The following is a 19,688-nucleotide window of genomic DNA, read 5'->3' on the forward strand; positions in this document are numbered from 1 at the left end:
CCGTCATTTCGACGTATGTACATATGAGCTTTATGTTTTTTATTATTTATTTACCACAAGTAAAGGTCAGGAATTATCTGTCTTTTAAATTTTTTTTACTGTTTCACTTCATTACTGCTGTGCGTGTGCTCCATGTGAGTGACGTAGGTGCTTATGTAGGTGGGTTCCGACGTTACGTCGCGCCAGTGCCGTAGGAGCAGGCCCCGACGTAACCGAAGACCTACTGTAATGTAAAGTAGCACAGAGAATAGCTATATACCCTTTATCCAGATTCACTTCATGTTAACATTTTACCCCATTTGCCTTCTCATTTGCACTTTCTACCCTCTCTGCTGCACTGTCCATAACTACACTTAACGTCATCATAAATTTATATTGATACTATATTTTTATCATATTTCTCGTCTGTATTCCATTGTCATTTTATTATTTTTATTTTTGCCTTTAAAAAATTAAAAAAAACTGATTTCAGAGAGTAAGAGAGAAGGAGAGGGAGAGAGAGAGAGAAATATCAATGGTGAAAGAGAATCATTGACCGCTCCCTCCTGCACACCCCCTACCGGGGATCAAGCCCACAAACTGGGCATGTGCCGTGACCAGGAATCAAATTGGCAACCTTTGAGTGCACAGGATGATGCTCAACCAATTAATTGCGCCAATAACTTCTTGGTGAAGGCTTCTCTACAGTTTTTTCCTTGGTTTTCTATGTCAATATTCTGTCATCTGGTCATTTCCCACTTTTTTTTTTTTTTTTTTTCATTGCTAAGGTTTTTCTTCTTTAGGAATCCCCTGATAGCCAGCAAGCGATTCTGTCTATCTGGATGAAAGTCTCCTGCACTCATTGTATGTATATAGCCTTTCTCCATTTGTGGCTTTTCTGATGCAGCAGGTTTGACTGTTTCTGAAGGCCCTTTCACATCCATGTTCTCACAGATTTTCTTTCTTATGGATAATCCCCGAGTCCCAATTCTTTCCTTCACCACTTCCTTGATGTATAGAGAGGTGTTATTCTGGAAGAAAGATTTCCCATGTTCTCTAAGGTGTCGTGAGTTCTGACGTAGTGTAAAGGTTGACTTCTAGCAGAACTTTTCCCATATTCAGTATCACAAGTCCCTCCCACTCTCCAATATGTATGAACTCACGTTTAGTAAGATATGACTTCATAAGAAGGGTTTTTCACATGTGTTAACATTCACATGGGTCTCTCCTGTGTGAGTAATTTTATATACAATGAAGAGTCAATTCTGGCAGAAGGTTTTCCCACCTTCTTCCCTGATGTAAAGTGAAGACTGATTTGTGGGAAAAGGATGCTCCAAGTATCCATCGTTAGTCTTCCCCTCCTTCCCCCAGTGTTTTCTTTCGTTCTTTCTTTCTGATGTTTGAGAGATTTGGCTTGTGGCTGAAGATATGTTCATGAAATTTACAAAATATTTTCTCCTTTATGAGTTCTCTAATTATTGAATTTTTACTTCTTGTAGAAATATTTCTCACATTTGTTGCAGGGATAGAGCTTCCTTTTGCTATGAATTCTGATATTCATGTGGTCTGTCCCATGCCTGGGTTCTCTCAGATATATTGAAGGCTGCTTTATTATGGAATATTTTCTCAGATTCATTATGGCCTAAGGCAGCCGTGGGCAAACTATGGCGTTTGAAATGAATAAAACTAAAAAAAAATAAAAAAAGACCGTACCCTTTTATGTAATGATGTTTGCTTTGAATTTATATTAGTTCACACAAATACTCCATCCATGCTTTTGTTCCGGCCCTCCGGTCCAGTTTAAGAACCCATTGTGGCCCTCGAGTCAAAAAGTTTGCCCACCCCTGGCCTAAGGATTGCTTCAGAACTGGGATTTTTTTTTTTTTTTATACTGAAAGCAGTCTTCTCTCTGAAGGCTTTCCGACTTGGATGATGTACGCTCCCACTCCCGCCCCTGTTCCTGCGTGCATTCCCTTGCATTTCATATCCAGGATATTACATCTGCTCTCACACCCGCTTCTCAATCAAATCATTAGGATGCTTCCCTTCACAGTATCTTTTCCTAATAATTTTAAAATATATTTCAAAAGGTTACAATGTAAATTAGTCATCTGAGAAACTCGGGAAGATCGGGTTAGAGAGATGAGACTAAAATGTAGATGCGTGATAACTTGCTCCGAAATTACCATGAAGGACTCTCCTTAGTCTACAAGCTGCCAGTCGTCCCCCTTCCTCTTCTGGTCTTGATATCAATGTCCCGTTACCTTTCTCAAAGCACCACTTTCTTCATGATGTAAGGGAACAGACTTGCATGGGGGTGCGAACTCTCTAACTGGCTTCAATTCATGATCACTGGAAAGGGGAGACTCAGGACCACAAACATCCACGAGAAAGAGAGAAACAGCCATCCCAGCAGGAAATCACTGCTGAACTCTGATGACTGCGAACATTTCTTTCTATCAGTTTCAGGCCCCCAGCTCCCTCTTTTCTCCCTCTCAATGACGTAAGTCATATTTATGTTCTTTTTCTTGCAGAAAGAGTGTTTATGCACAAATTTAATGTTTTATTTTTTTTCCCCCCAAATATATCATTTCTCTCAATATTTTGATCTTGAAGAAGAACTGAAAAGTTGGCCTTGGCTTTCTGGGAGCAGTTTTTTCAGGTAATCAACTTTCCAGAGTTGTCTGGGTAGCTGTGACGTGGGGATTCTCCCGCCAGCAACAGCTTTTCTTACATCCAGACAGGGTTGGGCCGCGCCTGCACATGCCATCTCCAGGATTCTCTGTGTAGTGCCCAGTTGCTGCCCAGCCTTCCTGGGTGAGGTCCAGACCCACATCCTGGACTGACCCTGAGTTGGCAGAGACCTGACGATGCACACACTTCACACATGACCTAAACCTGGGTGCCCAGATCCAGCTTCCCAAGAGCTTCTGGTCTCTCTATAAGTCGGTCGTTTCTGTAGAGGTTCCTTGTGAAAATCAAGAGTGGAAAGTTAAGTTAAAGCTATTAGAAATGAGTAGAATGTCTCAAGGAAAGTCACTCTGGAAGAATCTGAGGGCAGCCAGAATGGGGAGCAAAAAGGTGCTAATACCATTTTTAATGCTTTTAACATCCAAGCAAGCGAGTGTCAGCAAAAGCTGTTTAAGTACCAGGAACTAGAGATTAATTTAGTTGGGGGAGAAAAATCAAGGCAGTTGTTTAAGGAAACTGCAGATTGCTGTTGGGGTTGGATTCCGTATTCACTATTGCTGCCTCTTTTATAGTATTTTATTTCATTACAACCCTTGTTCTCTAAGTACAGAGGATAAAAAAAAGTTTGCAACTGGAAGAAACCTAAAAATCTGTCATTGTTAGAATGAGGAAACTGGGCTCCAGAGAGAAATAATAAAATATCTTAATCCTGACATTTGATGGTTCTTTATTTGTTTACAAATACTTTTACATGTGTTTATTATTATTATTATAGACTAGAGGTCCAGTGCACGAATTCACGCACCAGTGGGGTCCCTCAGCCTGGCCTGCCGGATCGGGCTAAAACCAGCTCTCCAACATCCCCTGAGGGGTCCTGGATTACAAGAGGGTGCAGGCCGAGGGACCCCACTGGTGCACCATGGGGGCTGGGGAGGGACACATGAGGTTGGCCAGCCAGGGAGGGGCTGCGGGAGGTCTCCAGGGCATACCTGGCCCGTCTTGCTCAGTCCCGATCAGCCGGACCCCAGCAGCAAGCTAACCTACTGATTGGAGCGTCTGCCCCCTGGTGGTCCATGCACGTCATAGCGACTGGTTGACCAGTTGACTGTCTGCCCCGTGGTGGTCAGTGTATGTCATAGCGAGTGGTTGAGCAGCCTTAGCATATCATTAGCATATTATGCTTTGATTTGTTGAATGGCAGACTGGATGACCAGACACTTAGCTTATTAGGCTTTTATTATATAGGATATTATACCTCCAATTGCTAATGCCTACCACTGTAATGAGCACTATTCATGGATTGTTAAATTTGAGGCAACTGTATGATATGGGAATTACCCTATTTTATAAGTTTAAAACCCCCTGAAGCTTAGAGAGGTTGAGTAATTTGCCCAGGGTGGCCCAGCTGGCTGGGAGCTTGCAGACCAGTGGTCTCACCTCCAAGCTTACCCTCTTAACCAGTCGGCCACCCGTTCCCTTGCTTTTAATAGTGCTGTGAGTCATAATTAGTCATCGTGGCAGAGTTGAGGCTGGTGTTCATTCCCTTAGAAACTTAATGAGTTGAAGTCAGGAGTGGTCAGAATGCAAAAGGCAGGTTCTGTGTAGTTGGTAGATGTTGATGTCTGATTTGGTTCTGAGCTACCCAATGCACAGAGCAAATAGGGAATCACAACCAAGTGTAGCGGTCCATACAATAGAAACTCTTCTCTAGAGGAACACTGTTTTCCATGATGTGGGAGATTTCTCCTGTGATGTCTCATGATGGACAGACTGATGAGTGGAGTCCACAAAATGGTTCGATAAATAAATTAGTGAATTTCGTATGCCAGTTTCTTAAAATTTCGTCAGTGTAGTAGGCCAGGGGTTTAATATCAGACATGTCTGGGAAGTTCCATGAAGGACAAAGACCATGTATGATCTCAGATGACTTGACTTTATTGTGGGATATATTGTAGAGCATCCTATATAATAAAGAGGTAATATGCAAATTGACCATCACTCCAACACACAAGATGGCCACCCCCATGTGGTCAAAGATGGCTGCCACAAGATGGTCAGCAGGGAAGAGCAGTTGTGGGCAATCAGGCCAGCAGGGGAGGGCAGTTGGAAGGGACCAGGCCTGCAAGGGAGGGCAGTTAGGGGTGACTGTGCCAGCAGAGGAGGGCAGTTGGGGGGGACCAGGCCTGCAGGGGAGGGCAGTTGAGGGCGAACATGCCAGCAGGGGAGGGCAGTTGAGGATGAACATGCCGGGAGGGGAGGGCAGTTAGGGGTGGAGGGCAGTTAGGGGTAACCAGGCTGGCAGGGGAGGGAAGTTAGGGGCAATTGGGCTAGCAGGGGAGCAGTTAGGCATTGATCAGGCTGGCAGGGGAGTGGTTAGGGCAGGGGTGGGCAAACTTTTTGACTCGAGGGCCACAATGGGTTCTTAAACTGGACCGGAGGGCCGGAACAAAAGCATGGATGGAGTGTTTGTGTGAACTAATATAAATTCAAAGTAAGCATCATTACATAAAAGGGTACGGTCTTTTTTTTTTTTTTTAGTTTTATTCATTTCAAATTGGCCGGATCTGGCCCGCGTGCCGTAGTTTGCCCACGGCTGGGTTAGGGGGTGATCAGGCTGGCAGGCAGGCAAACGGTTGGGAGGCAGCAGTCCTGGATTGTGTGAGGGATGCAGTCGGACATCCTTCAAGGGGTCCCAGATTGGAGAGGGTGCAGGCTGGGCTGAGGGACACCCCCCCTCCCCCATGCACGAATTTCGTGCACCGGGCCTCTCGTTTTGTATGAATAGCAACAGCTGAGAACCACATGAACATGGCCCCACAGAATCCTCCCACAGCTGTCTGTGTGTTATCCCAGCTCCATATAAAGTATGCCTTAAGGGAAAAGGCAGAACAAAGTACAGAATTTTGTTTTATCTGGGTGATTAGATAGAGGTGTTTGTTTTTTTCCCCTTTCTGTTTCCTTACATTATTACCCTTTTAGAGCAATGAACTTATTTTGCTTTCATGCTTAAAAAAGAAAAAGCTTTCTAGGAACTTTTAACCTTTAACTTTGAATGATGGCAAAATCAAAGAGATTGATTTATCATAAAGGTGATTATGGACTGTTTGATTCGGTCATGCTATCTGCTGTCAGTTCGATTGGAAGGTAGTTTGTGGGTGCTGAGGTTAATGGCCAGTTGGCTTGTGTGCTTTTATTTATTACTATCCTGTCTGATTTGTTTTGAACCAGACAGTTGACTATTAAATATATTCTTGGTCTAAATTTAAATTTCCATTTTCTAGTCTTTTAAATTCTATGTGAACATCAAAGGCCATGCTATATCCAGTCTAACTAGGTTTTGTTTGTTTGACTTAAGATGTCAAGTGACTTCTTCGTTCTTTTCTATAATCAGGAAACTGCATATGCATTAAGGTTTCCTTTTCTTGAAACTATAATCCTAGGACCATTTTGTGGTATCGCCAGATATTCATCCCTAAATAAGTTTATTTATTCACCCATTTAGAGGATATTAAGTTTCATTGTTGGGGTAGAAAAAAAATTTAGGAGACACAGTCATTGACCTAAAGACATTTTAAAAAGATAAAATACAGGGTAGGGAGGATGAGAGAAGTATGGTCACTTTTTTCATGGCCAGGTGTCACATGAATACTGTAGACAAGAAGGCCTCTAAGGATATAGAGGAAGGCCACACTCCCTGCACAGGTGTGAGCAGGAGCCGGATGTGGAAGGATGGGTGCGATTGGAAAGGTGGAGAAGCAAAAAAGAGAACATAGTAAGTGAATGAATACAGTGGCCACACCAGCTGGGAGCTTGCCCGCCAGCTCCTGGCGCTCTCTCTGTACCTGCCTGCACCAGAGTGGATGTGGAACTCAGCATGAATTTAGACGTATCCCACACACTCCACTCCTGTAAAAGTCACGTAGACTTTGCGGAGGCATTTTGTTAATGGTACAGAGGAAGGGGCTTTGTCCCTCACTCTCCACAGCTGACCATGGCAAAGTGCAGGGTAGCTTTGCTCCTCTGTGGGCATTCTTTCTGCCAACCTCCCCTGCGGAGTTTCTCAGAGGGTCTCTTCCTCCATGGTGTCCAACTTAGTGGCTGAAATTTCTTCTCCCAGATCCCTGTCCCTCATTTTACAATACCCCACTTCCCTACCCCCCATCAGATCTGCATACCCAGAGCCATCAGCTGTCATCTATATATATAAAAGCCTAATATGCAAAGCGTCCCCTTGGGAGTTCAACTGACCAGGAGTTTGATCGCTCTCTATGACCTGCACTGACCACCAGGGGCGGTGTGGAGCAAAGGGAGGCCCTGGCCGGCAGCCAGCAGCTGCTAGGGACCCTACCCGTGCACGAATTTCGTACACTGGGCCTCTAGTACTGTTAATAATGAGTCCTACCGGAAACAGTGGAATCCACCACCTTGGAATATTTTTACCTCCTGCACCAGAGAGGAGTAAGCTGCCCTGATGGGAGTTGAGAGCTGGGAAAGGGTTAAGGACCAGTTTTCCTAGAAGGAATCATGAAGCCGCAAATTCCAGAATAAGGTATCAGGACTTTGCACTGTCAACACCAAGGAACCTTGGAAGGCTTATGGGCAGGAGATGCACATAATAAAGAAGGTAATGAGTCCTGTCCGCATTTGATTGAAGTAAAGTTTTATTGGTTCAGGTTTCTCTAGTCTACTATAACCTGTTATACTCTTTCTTGTCAATTTCCTCCCCAAGATATAGTAAAACTTGATTTCTTCCATTAAGGACGATTCTTTTCTCTTTATTCCCTTACTCTTTCTTATACAAGAAGCTGAAATATTAGTTCTCTGAATTTTCTTGCCCATCTGTCTGTGACAATATGTCATGGATGCCACTTTCACCTTCTGTCCTTACTATATTTTTATGTGCACACATTTTATCCTTTTTTTCTTTTCACCTTGTGGCCTCCAGAAGTCATAATCTGAATTTTATTTCTCAGACTAGAGAAGGCTTGCATTATACCTTTTAAAAGGTAAGCCTTTTAAACCCGCATTTTCAGTCCCTAGAAAAATTAATATGTGGCATAATGAACGCAAACCCTCCCTTTTCTACTAAATCTAGGGTCAGACTTAAAGTCTTAAGCAATTTGGCACTTTTATTGTTTTCTCCTTCACTCCCCAGGTTTATTGCAGTTTCTAATTTAAGCTCCTGTGATGGCCAAACCTAGACCAGTGCTTCATTTTCCACAGGGTTTCTCTGTGTGCATAGACCCTGAAGCTTACACCCATGAACCACAAAAAATATCTATACCTAATGAAACTTTCAAGGAAAATACGTGTATATTTTTATTGGACTTTTTGAATATATCCACCTTGTAATGAAAAACGATTACCCTCCTAGGAAATTGCTTAGAAGCAAAAAAAAAAAAAAAAAAAGAAAAAAAGAAAGAAAAGAAAGCATTTCCTAGTTTGTCTCTTTATATGACACTAGAGGCCTGGTGCACAAAATTTGTGCACTCAGGGGGGTCACCCTCAGCCCAGCCTGCACCCTCTCGCAGTCTGGGAGCCCTCGGGGGATGTCTGACTGATGGCTTAGGCCTGCTAGGAGAGGTTCCCGCCACCGCTGCTGCACTCGCCATCTGTGAGCCTGGCTCAGGGCTTCTAGCTGAGCGGCACTCCCCCTATGGGAGCACACTGACCACCAGGGGGCAACTCTTGTGTTGAGCATCTGCCCCCTGGTGGTCAGTGTGCGCATAGCAACCGATCATTTCACTGTTCAGTTGATTTGCATATTAGCCTTTTATTATATAGGATATCTATATCATATGCATTAAGTAGTTTGGAAAGTATGTATTCATTATAGAATATGAAAAGGGTCCATTTTGCCAAGAGTGGTTTAAATTATTTATTGATTGATTTGAGAGAGAGAGAAACATTGATTTGTTGTTCCATTTATTTATGCATTCATTGGTTGTTTCCTGTAAGTGCCCTGACCAAACCCACAACCTTGGCATATCTGGATGATGCTCTAACCCCGTGGTCAGCAAACCGCGGCTCGCGAGCCACATTCGGCTCTTTGGCCCCTTCAGGGTGGCTCTTCCACAAAATACCACGTGCGGGCACGCACATACAGTGCGATTGAAACTTCGTGGCCTATGTGCAGAAGTTGGTATTTTGTGGAAGAGCCACACTGAAGGGGCCAAAGAGCCACATGTGGTTCGCGAGCCGCAGTTTGCCAAGCCGCAGTTTGCTGACCACTGCTCTAACCAACTGAGCTACTCTGCCAGGGCCGCCAAGAGTGGTTTGTAAACTGGGAAGGAATGTTTCTAATGGTGTGGAAAGTGTGGAGACTAGCAGAGTCTAGCAGGATTTGTAAAGATCGTTGGTCCCGTGGTTTTTAAGGCATAATCCTCAGCCTTATGAAACTGGGTTCTGTGGGGGTACTTCTGGGAGCACGGCTGGCCAGGGAATAGTGGGGAGACCACCTCACTCCAAACCAAATAGCTCTGTTTTCATCCCCTCTACACATTATATGCATTAGGTTTCCTATAGCTTAAAAAAAAAAAAAAGTCTGCAAACTACTGATAGAACCCAACTGCCCAGGCAATTTCTGAACACCTTCTGTAGACAAATTAATAATAAACTCAGATAAACGCATTGTTCTGAGTGGTTCCTGACAATTTTGTGATCCTCATCCTATATAATAAAAGTCTAACATGCAAATTGACCAAATGGTGGAATGGCTGGTTGCTATGACACACATTGACCACCAGGGGGCAGATGCTCAATGCAGGAGCTTCCCTGGTGGTCAGTGCACTCCCACAGGGGGAGCGCTACTCTGCCAGAAGCCATGGCAAGCATAGCGGTGGTGGCGGGAGCCTAAGGATGTCCAATTGACAGCTTAGGCCCGTTCCCGGCGGGGAACGGGCCTAAGCTATCAGTCAGACATCCCCCGAGGGTTCCCAGACTGCTAGCAGGTGCAGGCCGAGCTGAGGAACCCCCCGGCCCTCCCCTGCTTTCGTGAATCTCGTGCACTGGGCCTCTAGTGTAACTATAATAAAGCGTGTTTAGGTAACTGTGATTAGTGAACAGTATGCATGGAAGACCCAATGTTCTGTTTGAAACATATTGTTTCCCTCCAGGAATGGGCACAGGTAATGCACGTCTCATTGGAGATGAAATCCGATGGCAGTAGAATCACTGAAAGTGAAGTGAAGTGGTAATTTTAGGTTTGACTGTTGGAACAGCAGGTGGAGCTAGTGGGAAGACCTCTATTTCTAGGCTGTTTAAAGAGCAGCAAGATGCACAAAACTTACCTTCATGTGTTTGCATTTCAGAGCTGCAGGCAGGAATGGCAGACCGTTATGCACTGGCTTTGAAAGTGATCACAGCACTACAGTGTGAGAGCCACGCTGAATGCAGTGTGAGAGCAAGCCCTTTAGAGAAGGGACTTGCATTTCCATATGGGCTGCCATGAAAGTTTAAAACAAGTTGCAGTGGTTCTCAACCTGTGGGTCGGGACCCCTTTGGGGGTCGAATGACCCTTTCACAGGGGTCGCCTAAGACCACCGGAAAACACATACGTAATTACATATTGTTTTTGTGATTAATCACTATGCTTTAATTATGTTCAATTTGTAACAATGAAATTGGGCTTCACCACATGAGGAACTGTATTAAAGGGTTGCAGCATTAGGAAGGTTGAGAACCACTGAGTTAAGGGCATGTGGGGTATCTTCCTGTTATTTTATTTACTTATTCAACAAATATTAATGAATGCCTGCCTGTGTGCGAGGTATTGTGATAAGCACTGGGGCTAAAATTTTAGACAATAAACAGTGCTTTCCCTCGGCACATTTCAGGCAAACGTGTGGCCAAATAATTACCATAGGACGCAACAGAGTCTATGACTTTTTTCTTTTTTTAATTTTCCTCTTGTGATGAGAACTTTTTAAAAAATATATTTTTATTGATTTTAGAGAGGAAGGGAGAGGGAGAGATAGAAACATCATTGATTGACTGTCTCCTGCATGCCCCCCACTGGGGATCGAACCTGGGACCCTTGAATCCGCAGGCCAACGCTCTACGCACTTAGCCAAACCAGCCAGGGCATGACCACGTTCTTGTTGTTGAGAGAGACAGACACTGATGTGAGAGAGAACATCAGGGTGAAAGAGAAATACCAATTGGTTGCTTCCTGAACTTGCCCCGACTGGGGATTGAACCCTCAGCCTGGGAAGGTGCCCTGACTAGGAATCGAACCTGCCACCTTTTGGTGTTTGGGATGATTCTCCAACCAACTGAGCCACCGGACGAGGGCTGGTTATGACTGTGTTATGACTGGAGGGCTGTTGGGTCACAGAAGAGGGACTCAGTTGAAAGAAATCAGGGTAGTCTTCAAAGAGGAGGCCAGGTCCTCGTTGCATCTGGAGGGAGATGTAAAAATTCACTAGGAGGAAAGTGGAACATGCATTCCCAGCAGTGTGTCCAACATGCGCACAGGTATGGAGGTGTGTGTGAAAGAAATGTCGGGAAATCTGCGAGGGAGGCTAGCAAGGTAGACGGAGGCCAGACTGTGAAGGGACTCCTGAAATATGCCAAGGCCATTGAGTACATTATTCAAGAATTCCACCTAATCTAGACGCTAGTTAATTGATGAGCTTTTGGTGTTCGTGAAACTAGTTATGGATTTGGTCTTGCGGGAACATGGCATGATGACTTCAGTGTTAAATATGTTCTCTGCTCACAAGGGTGAATGGATGAGAATGAAACTGCATCCAGACACACCCTAACTACTATGGGGGAAAATGCTACCCGTGCTAATTCCATGCAATGCATAGGTATGGAGCACACCCCAGGCACTCTGGTAGGTGCTGGGAGACAGGCCTTGTTGCTAGAGCATATCCAGCTGCCTCCTTGACTTTTGCTCTTGGTTGTCTCCAACGCACTGAACACAAGTCCAGATCAGAAGTCTCATCGCAACCCCAAATCCTGCTCATTCCCAGGTCTTGCTCAGCTCTTTAAAGGACCCTTCTTGGCATCTCCCTCTTTCTCATCTGCCTCATCTAACCCTTCATCTGTCATGAAACAGGTCCGGACACCTTCCTCTCCTCCACGCCCACTGCCAACATCCTAGCAACCACGTCTCTTGTCAACAGGCTCCTAAACGGGTCTCCCTTTTTACCGTTCACTTTCTCCCAGTTCTTTTCGAGGTAACAGCCAGGAAGATCTTTAAAACATCTAAATCAGATCATGCCACTTCCCAAGTCAAACCTTTTATTTTTTATTGACTTCCTATTGTAACTTAAATGAAAACCACACGACTTCCTGTGGTCCACAAAGGCCTGCCCACCTCACCAACCCCATCCTGCCTTGCTCTCTCACTCACTGCATCCCAACCACAATAGCCTTTTCCCATTTCCCCACTTCTCCCCCTCCCCCCCACCCCCGGCCTTGGCACCTGTATTTCCGCTGCCTGGAATGCTCTTCTTCCCATCCTTTAGCCACTTGGTATTTTATCATTTAGGCTTAGATAGTACCTGCTCTGAGAGATCTCTCCTTCACCAGAGCCCCTCTGTAGGAGGGTTCCTGTGACCCTCTGACAACCTCCCTTTCCCCCTCATTGCATGTGCCACGGCTTATAATTATGTGCACGTTTGCAACCAAACCTGTGCGGTCAGTGTGCTCCCCACTAGCCCAGGCACTCCCTTGGGACTGGAATCCTGGGTGTTCTCTTTTCCCCTCTCTTTCCAGAGCTTGACACAATGCCTGGCACACGGCGAATCCTAGAGAGTCGTGGAAGAATCGTTTCAACACATAAAGATAGATGGGCGTTTTCAGTTCCTAAATCTCTAACTTACAAACAAGAAAAACGTGGAAAATTAAGAAAACGGTTTTCTGCATTTCCCCCCACCATTGGAACTATTTTAGGAAGGGTATGCAGCTCTGTGTGACCTCACCGAAAGGAAAAGGGTGCAGGTGTTTAGAAATCAGCACATGGTTTTTGTGTGATTTGAGGCTATTTTTAAGGCAGTGATATTTTATTTAAAAATGGAAATCCTGAGGTATAAAAATGAACTGCTCTTTTTCGACATTCAGGGCTCAGGACACCAAGATGTTTTAACTTCTTGGCTCCGCTCTTTAAACCTATTACAAAGATCACATTAGAATTCATTTTAATAGACTTTGTGAGCACAGTACCCAATCTCATATGATCCTGCTGGGCTCTTCTATTATGAGAGTCACGGGAAGCAGAGCCAGAGGCTGCAGAGCAGTCCCCGGGAGGACCCAAGGCTGGGGACCGTGCCAGCTCCATTGTTTATGGAATATTCTCTCCACTTTTATCTGTGGGGTGCAATTGGTATTGACTTTTGAGAAACTACTTCTTTGCCCCGATCTCGCAGTTGGAAAAAAAGCCTGCGGTAATGACATCTGGCTAGGAAAAAAGGCACCAAAGCCGCAGAGGGAAAGAAAAATTATGAGACCTTGTTTGATATATAGTTTGGGCCCGTCTGTTAGATCTGTTCAAGGGACGTGTCTTACATTTTTGCGAGGTCGCCGTTCCTTTATCCCCAGGAAATGCCCAGGGAAGTAAAACTGTCTATTGTTTTTGCTCTTGACTGCTGGTGTTGGGCCTCCTTAGCATTTAGCGAAGTGTCTTTTTGACTTTATAGATCTTCAGGGATAAATACTGTTCACCAAAATCAAGATAAAATTTGTGATAATGTATTACCTTTTACTCATGTTTGTTTTTGTTTTTTTATTAAAGAGTAAGGCAGTCATTTTTGAAAAAAAAATTTCCCCCAATTTTTAGGTTTAACACTCGAGGAGTTTTTAAACATTATAAGGAAGAAGAAGGAAGCTCAGCTGTATCGGAATGAAATAAGACACATCTTCACAGCTTTTGACAGGCACTGTAAGTCTCTTCAAAGTGTTTTGAAATTAAAAATTGCTATTAAAGAACTGTGAATGGGCACATATACTCAGTACATGAAATTAATATACTTGAAAGTTTATTTTTTTACTGTCCTCATTAGCTGTTACCTTAGATGTTGGTGTGGATTTTTTTTCTCCTCCGTGATTTTAATTTCTTGACATTTACCATGGATAAAATAAACAGTTATATAATTGTACTTAGTGGTTAGAATCCGGGCAACAAAAGGGCTGGCCATGCGGGATTATAGGTCACGAGCCACCTACGCATGGTATCTCCTTCGGCTCCTGCTGTGACCCACATTTTACTGGAGGAATTGTTTTCCCACACCAGGTGTGGCCGAGAAGTGACTTCAGATCTCCCACACCCCACACATCTCACACAGGGTGAAAATACTCATAAAGTCCAGATTCTGTATCTTGGCTACTGTTATGGCTTCCCCCTCAATATGATTATATTATAACTAGAGGCCCAGTGCCCAAAATTCATGTGTGTGTGTGTGTGTGTGTGTGTGTGTGTGTGTGTGGGCGGGGGGTGGGGGGGTGGGGGGGTGTGTCCCTCAACCCGGCCTGCACCCTCTTTAATCTGGGACCCCTCGGGGATGGCTGACTGTTGGTTTAGGCCCAATCGGACATCCCTCTCACAATTGGGGACCGCTGGTTCCTAACTGCTCGCGCCTGCCAGCCTGATCGTCCCCTAACTGCTCCCCTGCCGGCCTGATTGATGTCTAAATGCTCCCCTGCTGGTCTGATCGCCCCCAACTGCCCTCCCCTGCCAGCCCGATCTCCCCCAACTGCCCTTCCCTGCTGGCCTGATGGCCCCCAACTGCCCTCCCCTGCCAGCCTGGTCACCCCTAACTGCCCTCTCCTGCAGGCCTGGTCGCCCCCAACTGCCCTCCCCTGTTGGCTATCTTGTGGTGGCCATCTTGTGATGACACCGTGTGAGGGCGTTGGCGTGACGCCACCTGGGCTTTTATTATATAGGATTCTAACATCAAGCAAGAAAAAAAATGAATTTTGAAGAATAAATTGTTTTGTCAATTTACAAAGACTTGAACCTGAACTTATTGCAGTGTATGTCTCTACAGTCCTCTCCCTGGGACTCAGAGAGTCCGAGGATGATAGGGCTGGAAGTGGCCTTCCGGATCACCCCGGACTGCACTGAGGGAGAGTACGACTGGATTCGTAAATCCTTCCAATGAGACAATCTCAGGTTACCGAACATGTAAAACCGGCCATACATTACTGTTCTTTTCCTAATGACATATGAAAGCGTCTTGCAAGTTTTATGGCTGAAATAACAGTTCATAGGGTTAATCGAGGTAAGTGAAGGTTTACATTTTGTTTTCAAATAGATCGCGGATATTTAACTTTGGAAGATTTCCAAAAAGCGTTCAAGCAGGTGGCTCCCAAGTTACCAGAAAGGATAGCGCTCGAGGTTTTCAGGTAAGGCCCCCAAATCCTCACATGCACCCACCCCTGGATGTACCATTTCCTTTTTCAAGTTTTCAGTTTTATGGAGAACACCTTTTTATGCTGACTTCTTCACGAATGAACATTTTCATCTCACAGTATATGATCATGACCCTGGAGCGAAATTGTTTATAGTTAGCTCTTCATGCACCGATGCCCTCGATGGTGGGTGCTTGCCCGCCTGGCAGGTGTGTAAGGACGTTTGGTAGGGGTGGGAAAGGGACAGGAAGAGAGTGGAACTGGTTTGTGTATTTATGTGTCGACCAGAAACAATGAAGCTTTAGTGTCTAACACGGATGCTGGTGTTCTCCCATGGTCAGTATTTCATCAGACACAGGCTACACATATTCTCCAGAGAGAAGAGTTAATATTGCTTAAAGGAGCCTCCCTTAACTCCTGCTCGTCGCAGTGCATGCATTCGTGATAAAGCAGATTTGAAGAGTATATTGTGTTATCTTTATGGACTAATTTGGACACCGCAGGCAAGTGGCTTGAAAACAGTTTCTGTTAGGAAGCTGCCGGTTGAAGGTAACATGCTGACATGAGAAAATAGCAGAGCTGCCTCTTCTGGGACTGCCAGCATGAGCTTATCATCACCTGTGGCCAGGTGTATTAGTCAGGGCTCGGAGCAGCAGCAGGAGCCAGAGAACCAGCATAGCACAGCTCAGGAAAGATGGCATTGTACTGCTCTCACAAACACAGGCAGTCAGGGCAGATTCGATGGCAACATAGCCATGAAGGACCCAGGTGCCTCCTTTCTTGTTCCGGCTGCCTCCACACCTGGCTTCGCCCTCCTGCTTCCAGCATTGCTTAAATTTCAGCCATCAAACTTGAACTCCAACCAGGTAGGAGGAAAGGGAAGAGAAGATAGGCCCCTCCTTCTAAGTCTATTGTCCCCACAACCAAAACTCAGTTCCAAGGCCATGTGCAAAATGTCATCTTTGCTCTGGGCGGTCATGTGCCCTCTGAGTTTCTGATACTGAAGGAGAGAATGGCTGTTGGGGGACATCTGGCAGGTGTTCCCATTTGGGATAAAAATAATTTAATGAAATCTGACCAGCCGTCAGCCCTGCCCATTAGAAATGATGAAGTAGGTTATTTGAAATAAGGATTTGCACTCACGGTTATTGATAGTGACATATATGAAATTCTTTTGCTGTGTCATTCACAAGCAAGTTGTTGAGCAAACTATTGAAGGAGAGCAGCTAAAGGCACATGCAGACCGTGCCATAGAACAGTTTTGCTTAGTTGATTCTGGAACAGCGGGTTCTTTAAAATATAATAGAATCTTTGTACACACTTTGTGATGAGAAGAGTAATGAATGTCAATGTAGTTCTGCCACACAAGCATTGTTTTAACAAAAGAACAAAGGATTGTTACTTTATTTTCCTTTTACTAAAAGACAGGTGCCCACATTTGCTGACCTTTCTGTGTTAAGTGGTTTCAGGAGGAGCTACCTCATAGAAAATTTTTTAACAATACACTTAAATATAGCCTTTCAAGGTATAAGCAATGTTTTAACAGGGAGCGAGCGAGTACCTGCTTCTCCAAAGAAATCTGCGCTACCCAGACAGCATTTTTGGAAATGGGTATTTGGAAACGTGATTTTTTTAAAAAAAGATGGCCCAGCTGGCATGGCTCAGTGGTTGATCATTGACCCATGAACCAAGAGGTCACCAGTTCAATTCCTGGGCATGTCTGGGTTGTAGGCTCGATCCCCAGTAGGGGGCGTGCAGGAGGCAGCCGATCAATGACTCTCATCATTGATGTTTCTCTCTATTCCTCTCCCTTCCTCTCTGAAATCAGTAAAAATATGTATTAAAAAAAGATGCATGTCACCTATTAAAACCCTTCACATCTGCATGTTTAATAGGTTGAAACTGGAATGTCCTAATCTGGTGGAAATAAATAAAAGTTTTATTGGTTTTAGGACACAGTTTTTAAAAATATACACATTTGATAGCTTTCATAAGCTTTCAAGAGTGACTAATATCGGGGAAGATGGACATTTACTTGCTGAATGTCAGTGAGCAGTAACAGCAAAATAATAATAATAAAAAAAACTTTAAACCTTTCCTTATCAGAGGTTGGACTTCAAAACCGAGGGTTCAGTGCCATGGTGCCCTTTTCCATCATATCTGCATATCTTCGTGACATGACTCTGACAGCCATTCAAACCAAGTATTAAAACAAATTGCTCAACCACAAAGGATTAAACTGAGATGTTCAGAAATAATAGCGGATATTAAATCATGTTCTTCATAAATATCATGAATCGTTTTTGGTGGCAATAGAAAGTTGTTTGCCATTAAATAAAATATTTGCATCTTTAATTCTTTAGAATTTCTATATTATGTTTTATAATGTGCACCTACAAATAAATGTATTGCCTGGCCAGCGTGGCTCAGTGGTTAAGCATCAACCTATGAACCAGGAGGTCCTGGTTCAATTCCTGGTCAGGGCACATGCCCGGGTTGCGGGCTTGATCCCCAGTGTGGGGCATGCAGGAGGCAGCTGATCAATGATTCTCATCATTGATGTTTCTCTCTTTCTCTCTCTCTCTCTCTCTTTCCCTCTCTGAAATCAATGAAACAAAAATAAATAAATGTATTCATCGGTCCATACATCTTATCTGATCAACACAGTTTGGGGACCACTGCAATATACAACCTAGTAAGACATTTTTAGTTCATTGAACGTACCCTGTTTAAACTCCCCTTTGTATTATTTTTTTATTTTTTTTAAATATATATTTTATTGGTTTTTTACAGAGAGGAAGGGAGAGGGATAGAGAGTTAGAAACATCGTTGAGAGAGAAATATAGATCAGCTGCCTCCTGCACACCCCCTACTGGGGATATGCCCGCAACCAAGGTACATGCCTTTGACCGGAATCGAACCTGGGACCCTTGAGTCCGCAGGCTGACGCTCTATCCACTGAGCCAAACCGGTTAGGGCTGTATTATTATTTTTTTTTTATAGCACTACAATCCCTAAGCCAGAATAAATGATGCATAATAAGTATTAAAGGAAGTTGTGAAAACAAAAAAGGAAAAATATGTCCTGTACATTGAAGTAGCCCAAAGAAACAGATGCCTAGCTTGCACACATACCTCTGTTTTGGTGGTGCAAACAGGTTTCAAGAATAAGGAAAAGAAAACCAGTGATGCCAAATCCCATAATGTTTCTAAGGTTAGACACTTGCTCTTCGAGAAGCTCGAGCGGCATTTGACTTAATTGACAAGCACAAATGGGGTTCATTGCTCAGGTCCATGGTTACCCAGAAGCAAGCTGGTGCCTGAGGATCACTAAAGGGAAGGCAGCTAGGGAGGGAGCCTTCTCCTTAAAGCAGAGTCGCCTGTGCCGTGACAACTGAAGGAGTTTTCATAATCTTCCGTTCACGGGCTGCCAGATTCTCACCAGAGAAACTTCTGTAGATCAAGAGCCGTCTCTTTCAGAAGTACTTGCCCATGTTGCACTCACCTAAACCAACAAAGCACAACAGTAAAACCAACCAGACAACCAAAGCAAACAACTCAAAAAGACAGACTCGGGGCATGAGGCATCAAAGCAGCATTTCACTTCATAAGTTGATAGAAACACCGGTGCGCCATTGATTAAATCGGGGGGCGTTCCAGGGACCAAATGAGAGGCTTTGATCAGGTTTGTGAGTTGCTGCCTGACTGCTTTGGTTATGTCTACCTTAGTGATTTTTATCATGAATGAAAGCAATGTCTTTTTAAATATATATGGTCAGGGTCTGTGACAGTCACGTTCTGTTCTGCCATCATAACCTCTTTTGGTTTAATGTTACGTCTGTGGTTAAATGGATTCAGAGCTCACCTCCAGGCCTTGTGACATTGCTTCCGTGTAGCTGAAGTTGATCGTAAGAACTACCTTCCCTGGTGCCTTTCACGTTCGGAAATGTTTATCTGGGCTGTTGTCCTTGAGTAAAGGTGTATAATGGATTGGGCATTAACACTTTCGCGTCATGTTCTGCTTCTTTAAGAACACTGGTTATATATGTTGGAAGTCCTTTTAAATTTTTTGTTAACTTCCGTTTCATCTGCTTGTTTTGCTCTAGCCTCTTAGTATATTTTCCACAGTGTCTCTTCTCCCGCGTGCTACATCTAATATGGCGTTTCCCCACCAGTTACAGTGTATTTTTCTCTGACATATCTTTCTTGAGCTACATCTGCAGATATTTCATTTCTTGTTTGTTATTTTGCCGTATCTTGTTATTTTATATTTCCCCTAAGGTTTTCTGTATCTGCTTTCAACTCTTGTTTTATGGAGGTGCTTGCTTTATTGGGAGAAGCAGTGATTTTTGAGATTTTATTTTTAATGGGTGATTGCTTGGGAGCTACTGTTATAGCTTTTTACATTTAAATTAAGGATAGCAAGTTTTCTACCGAAGGAAGGGTTTTGAGGAAAGGGTTACTTTCTTAAACCGAGAGATGATATCTTGTGTAGAAAACAAACACAAAAGTTGGTACTAGCTTGTTATTTCTAAGACATAAAATGTTTAATATTTGGATTTCAAAATTTGAGATTCCTTTCAGTGTTTAAAACATAATTTTCACGATAACCAGGATTTGTGTATTTGTGTTCTAAAAGAACGGAGTGTGTTTGAGTAACTG

At 44.0% G+C, this 19,688-nt stretch overlaps 1 protein-coding gene across 1 annotated transcript in view; it reads left to right on the forward strand.

Moving 5' to 3' along the window:
• EFCAB11 (EF-hand calcium binding domain 11) overlaps positions 1–19,688 on the forward strand; it is a 132,247-nt gene that overhangs the window by 8,223 nt on the left and 104,336 nt on the right. The window contains exons 4-5 of the mRNA XM_081105538.1: positions 13,457–13,558; positions 14,931–15,021. Coding sequence (XP_080961664.1) covers positions 13,457–13,558; positions 14,931–15,021 — 193 coding nt within the window. The remainder of the gene's footprint in view (positions 1–13,456; positions 13,559–14,930; positions 15,022–19,688) is intronic.

Source organism: Myotis nattereri (assembly GCF_964212035.1).
Source record: "Myotis nattereri genome assembly, chromosome: 1".
In the NCBI taxonomy this organism is placed as follows: domain Eukaryota; kingdom Metazoa; phylum Chordata; class Mammalia; order Chiroptera; family Vespertilionidae; genus Myotis; species Myotis nattereri.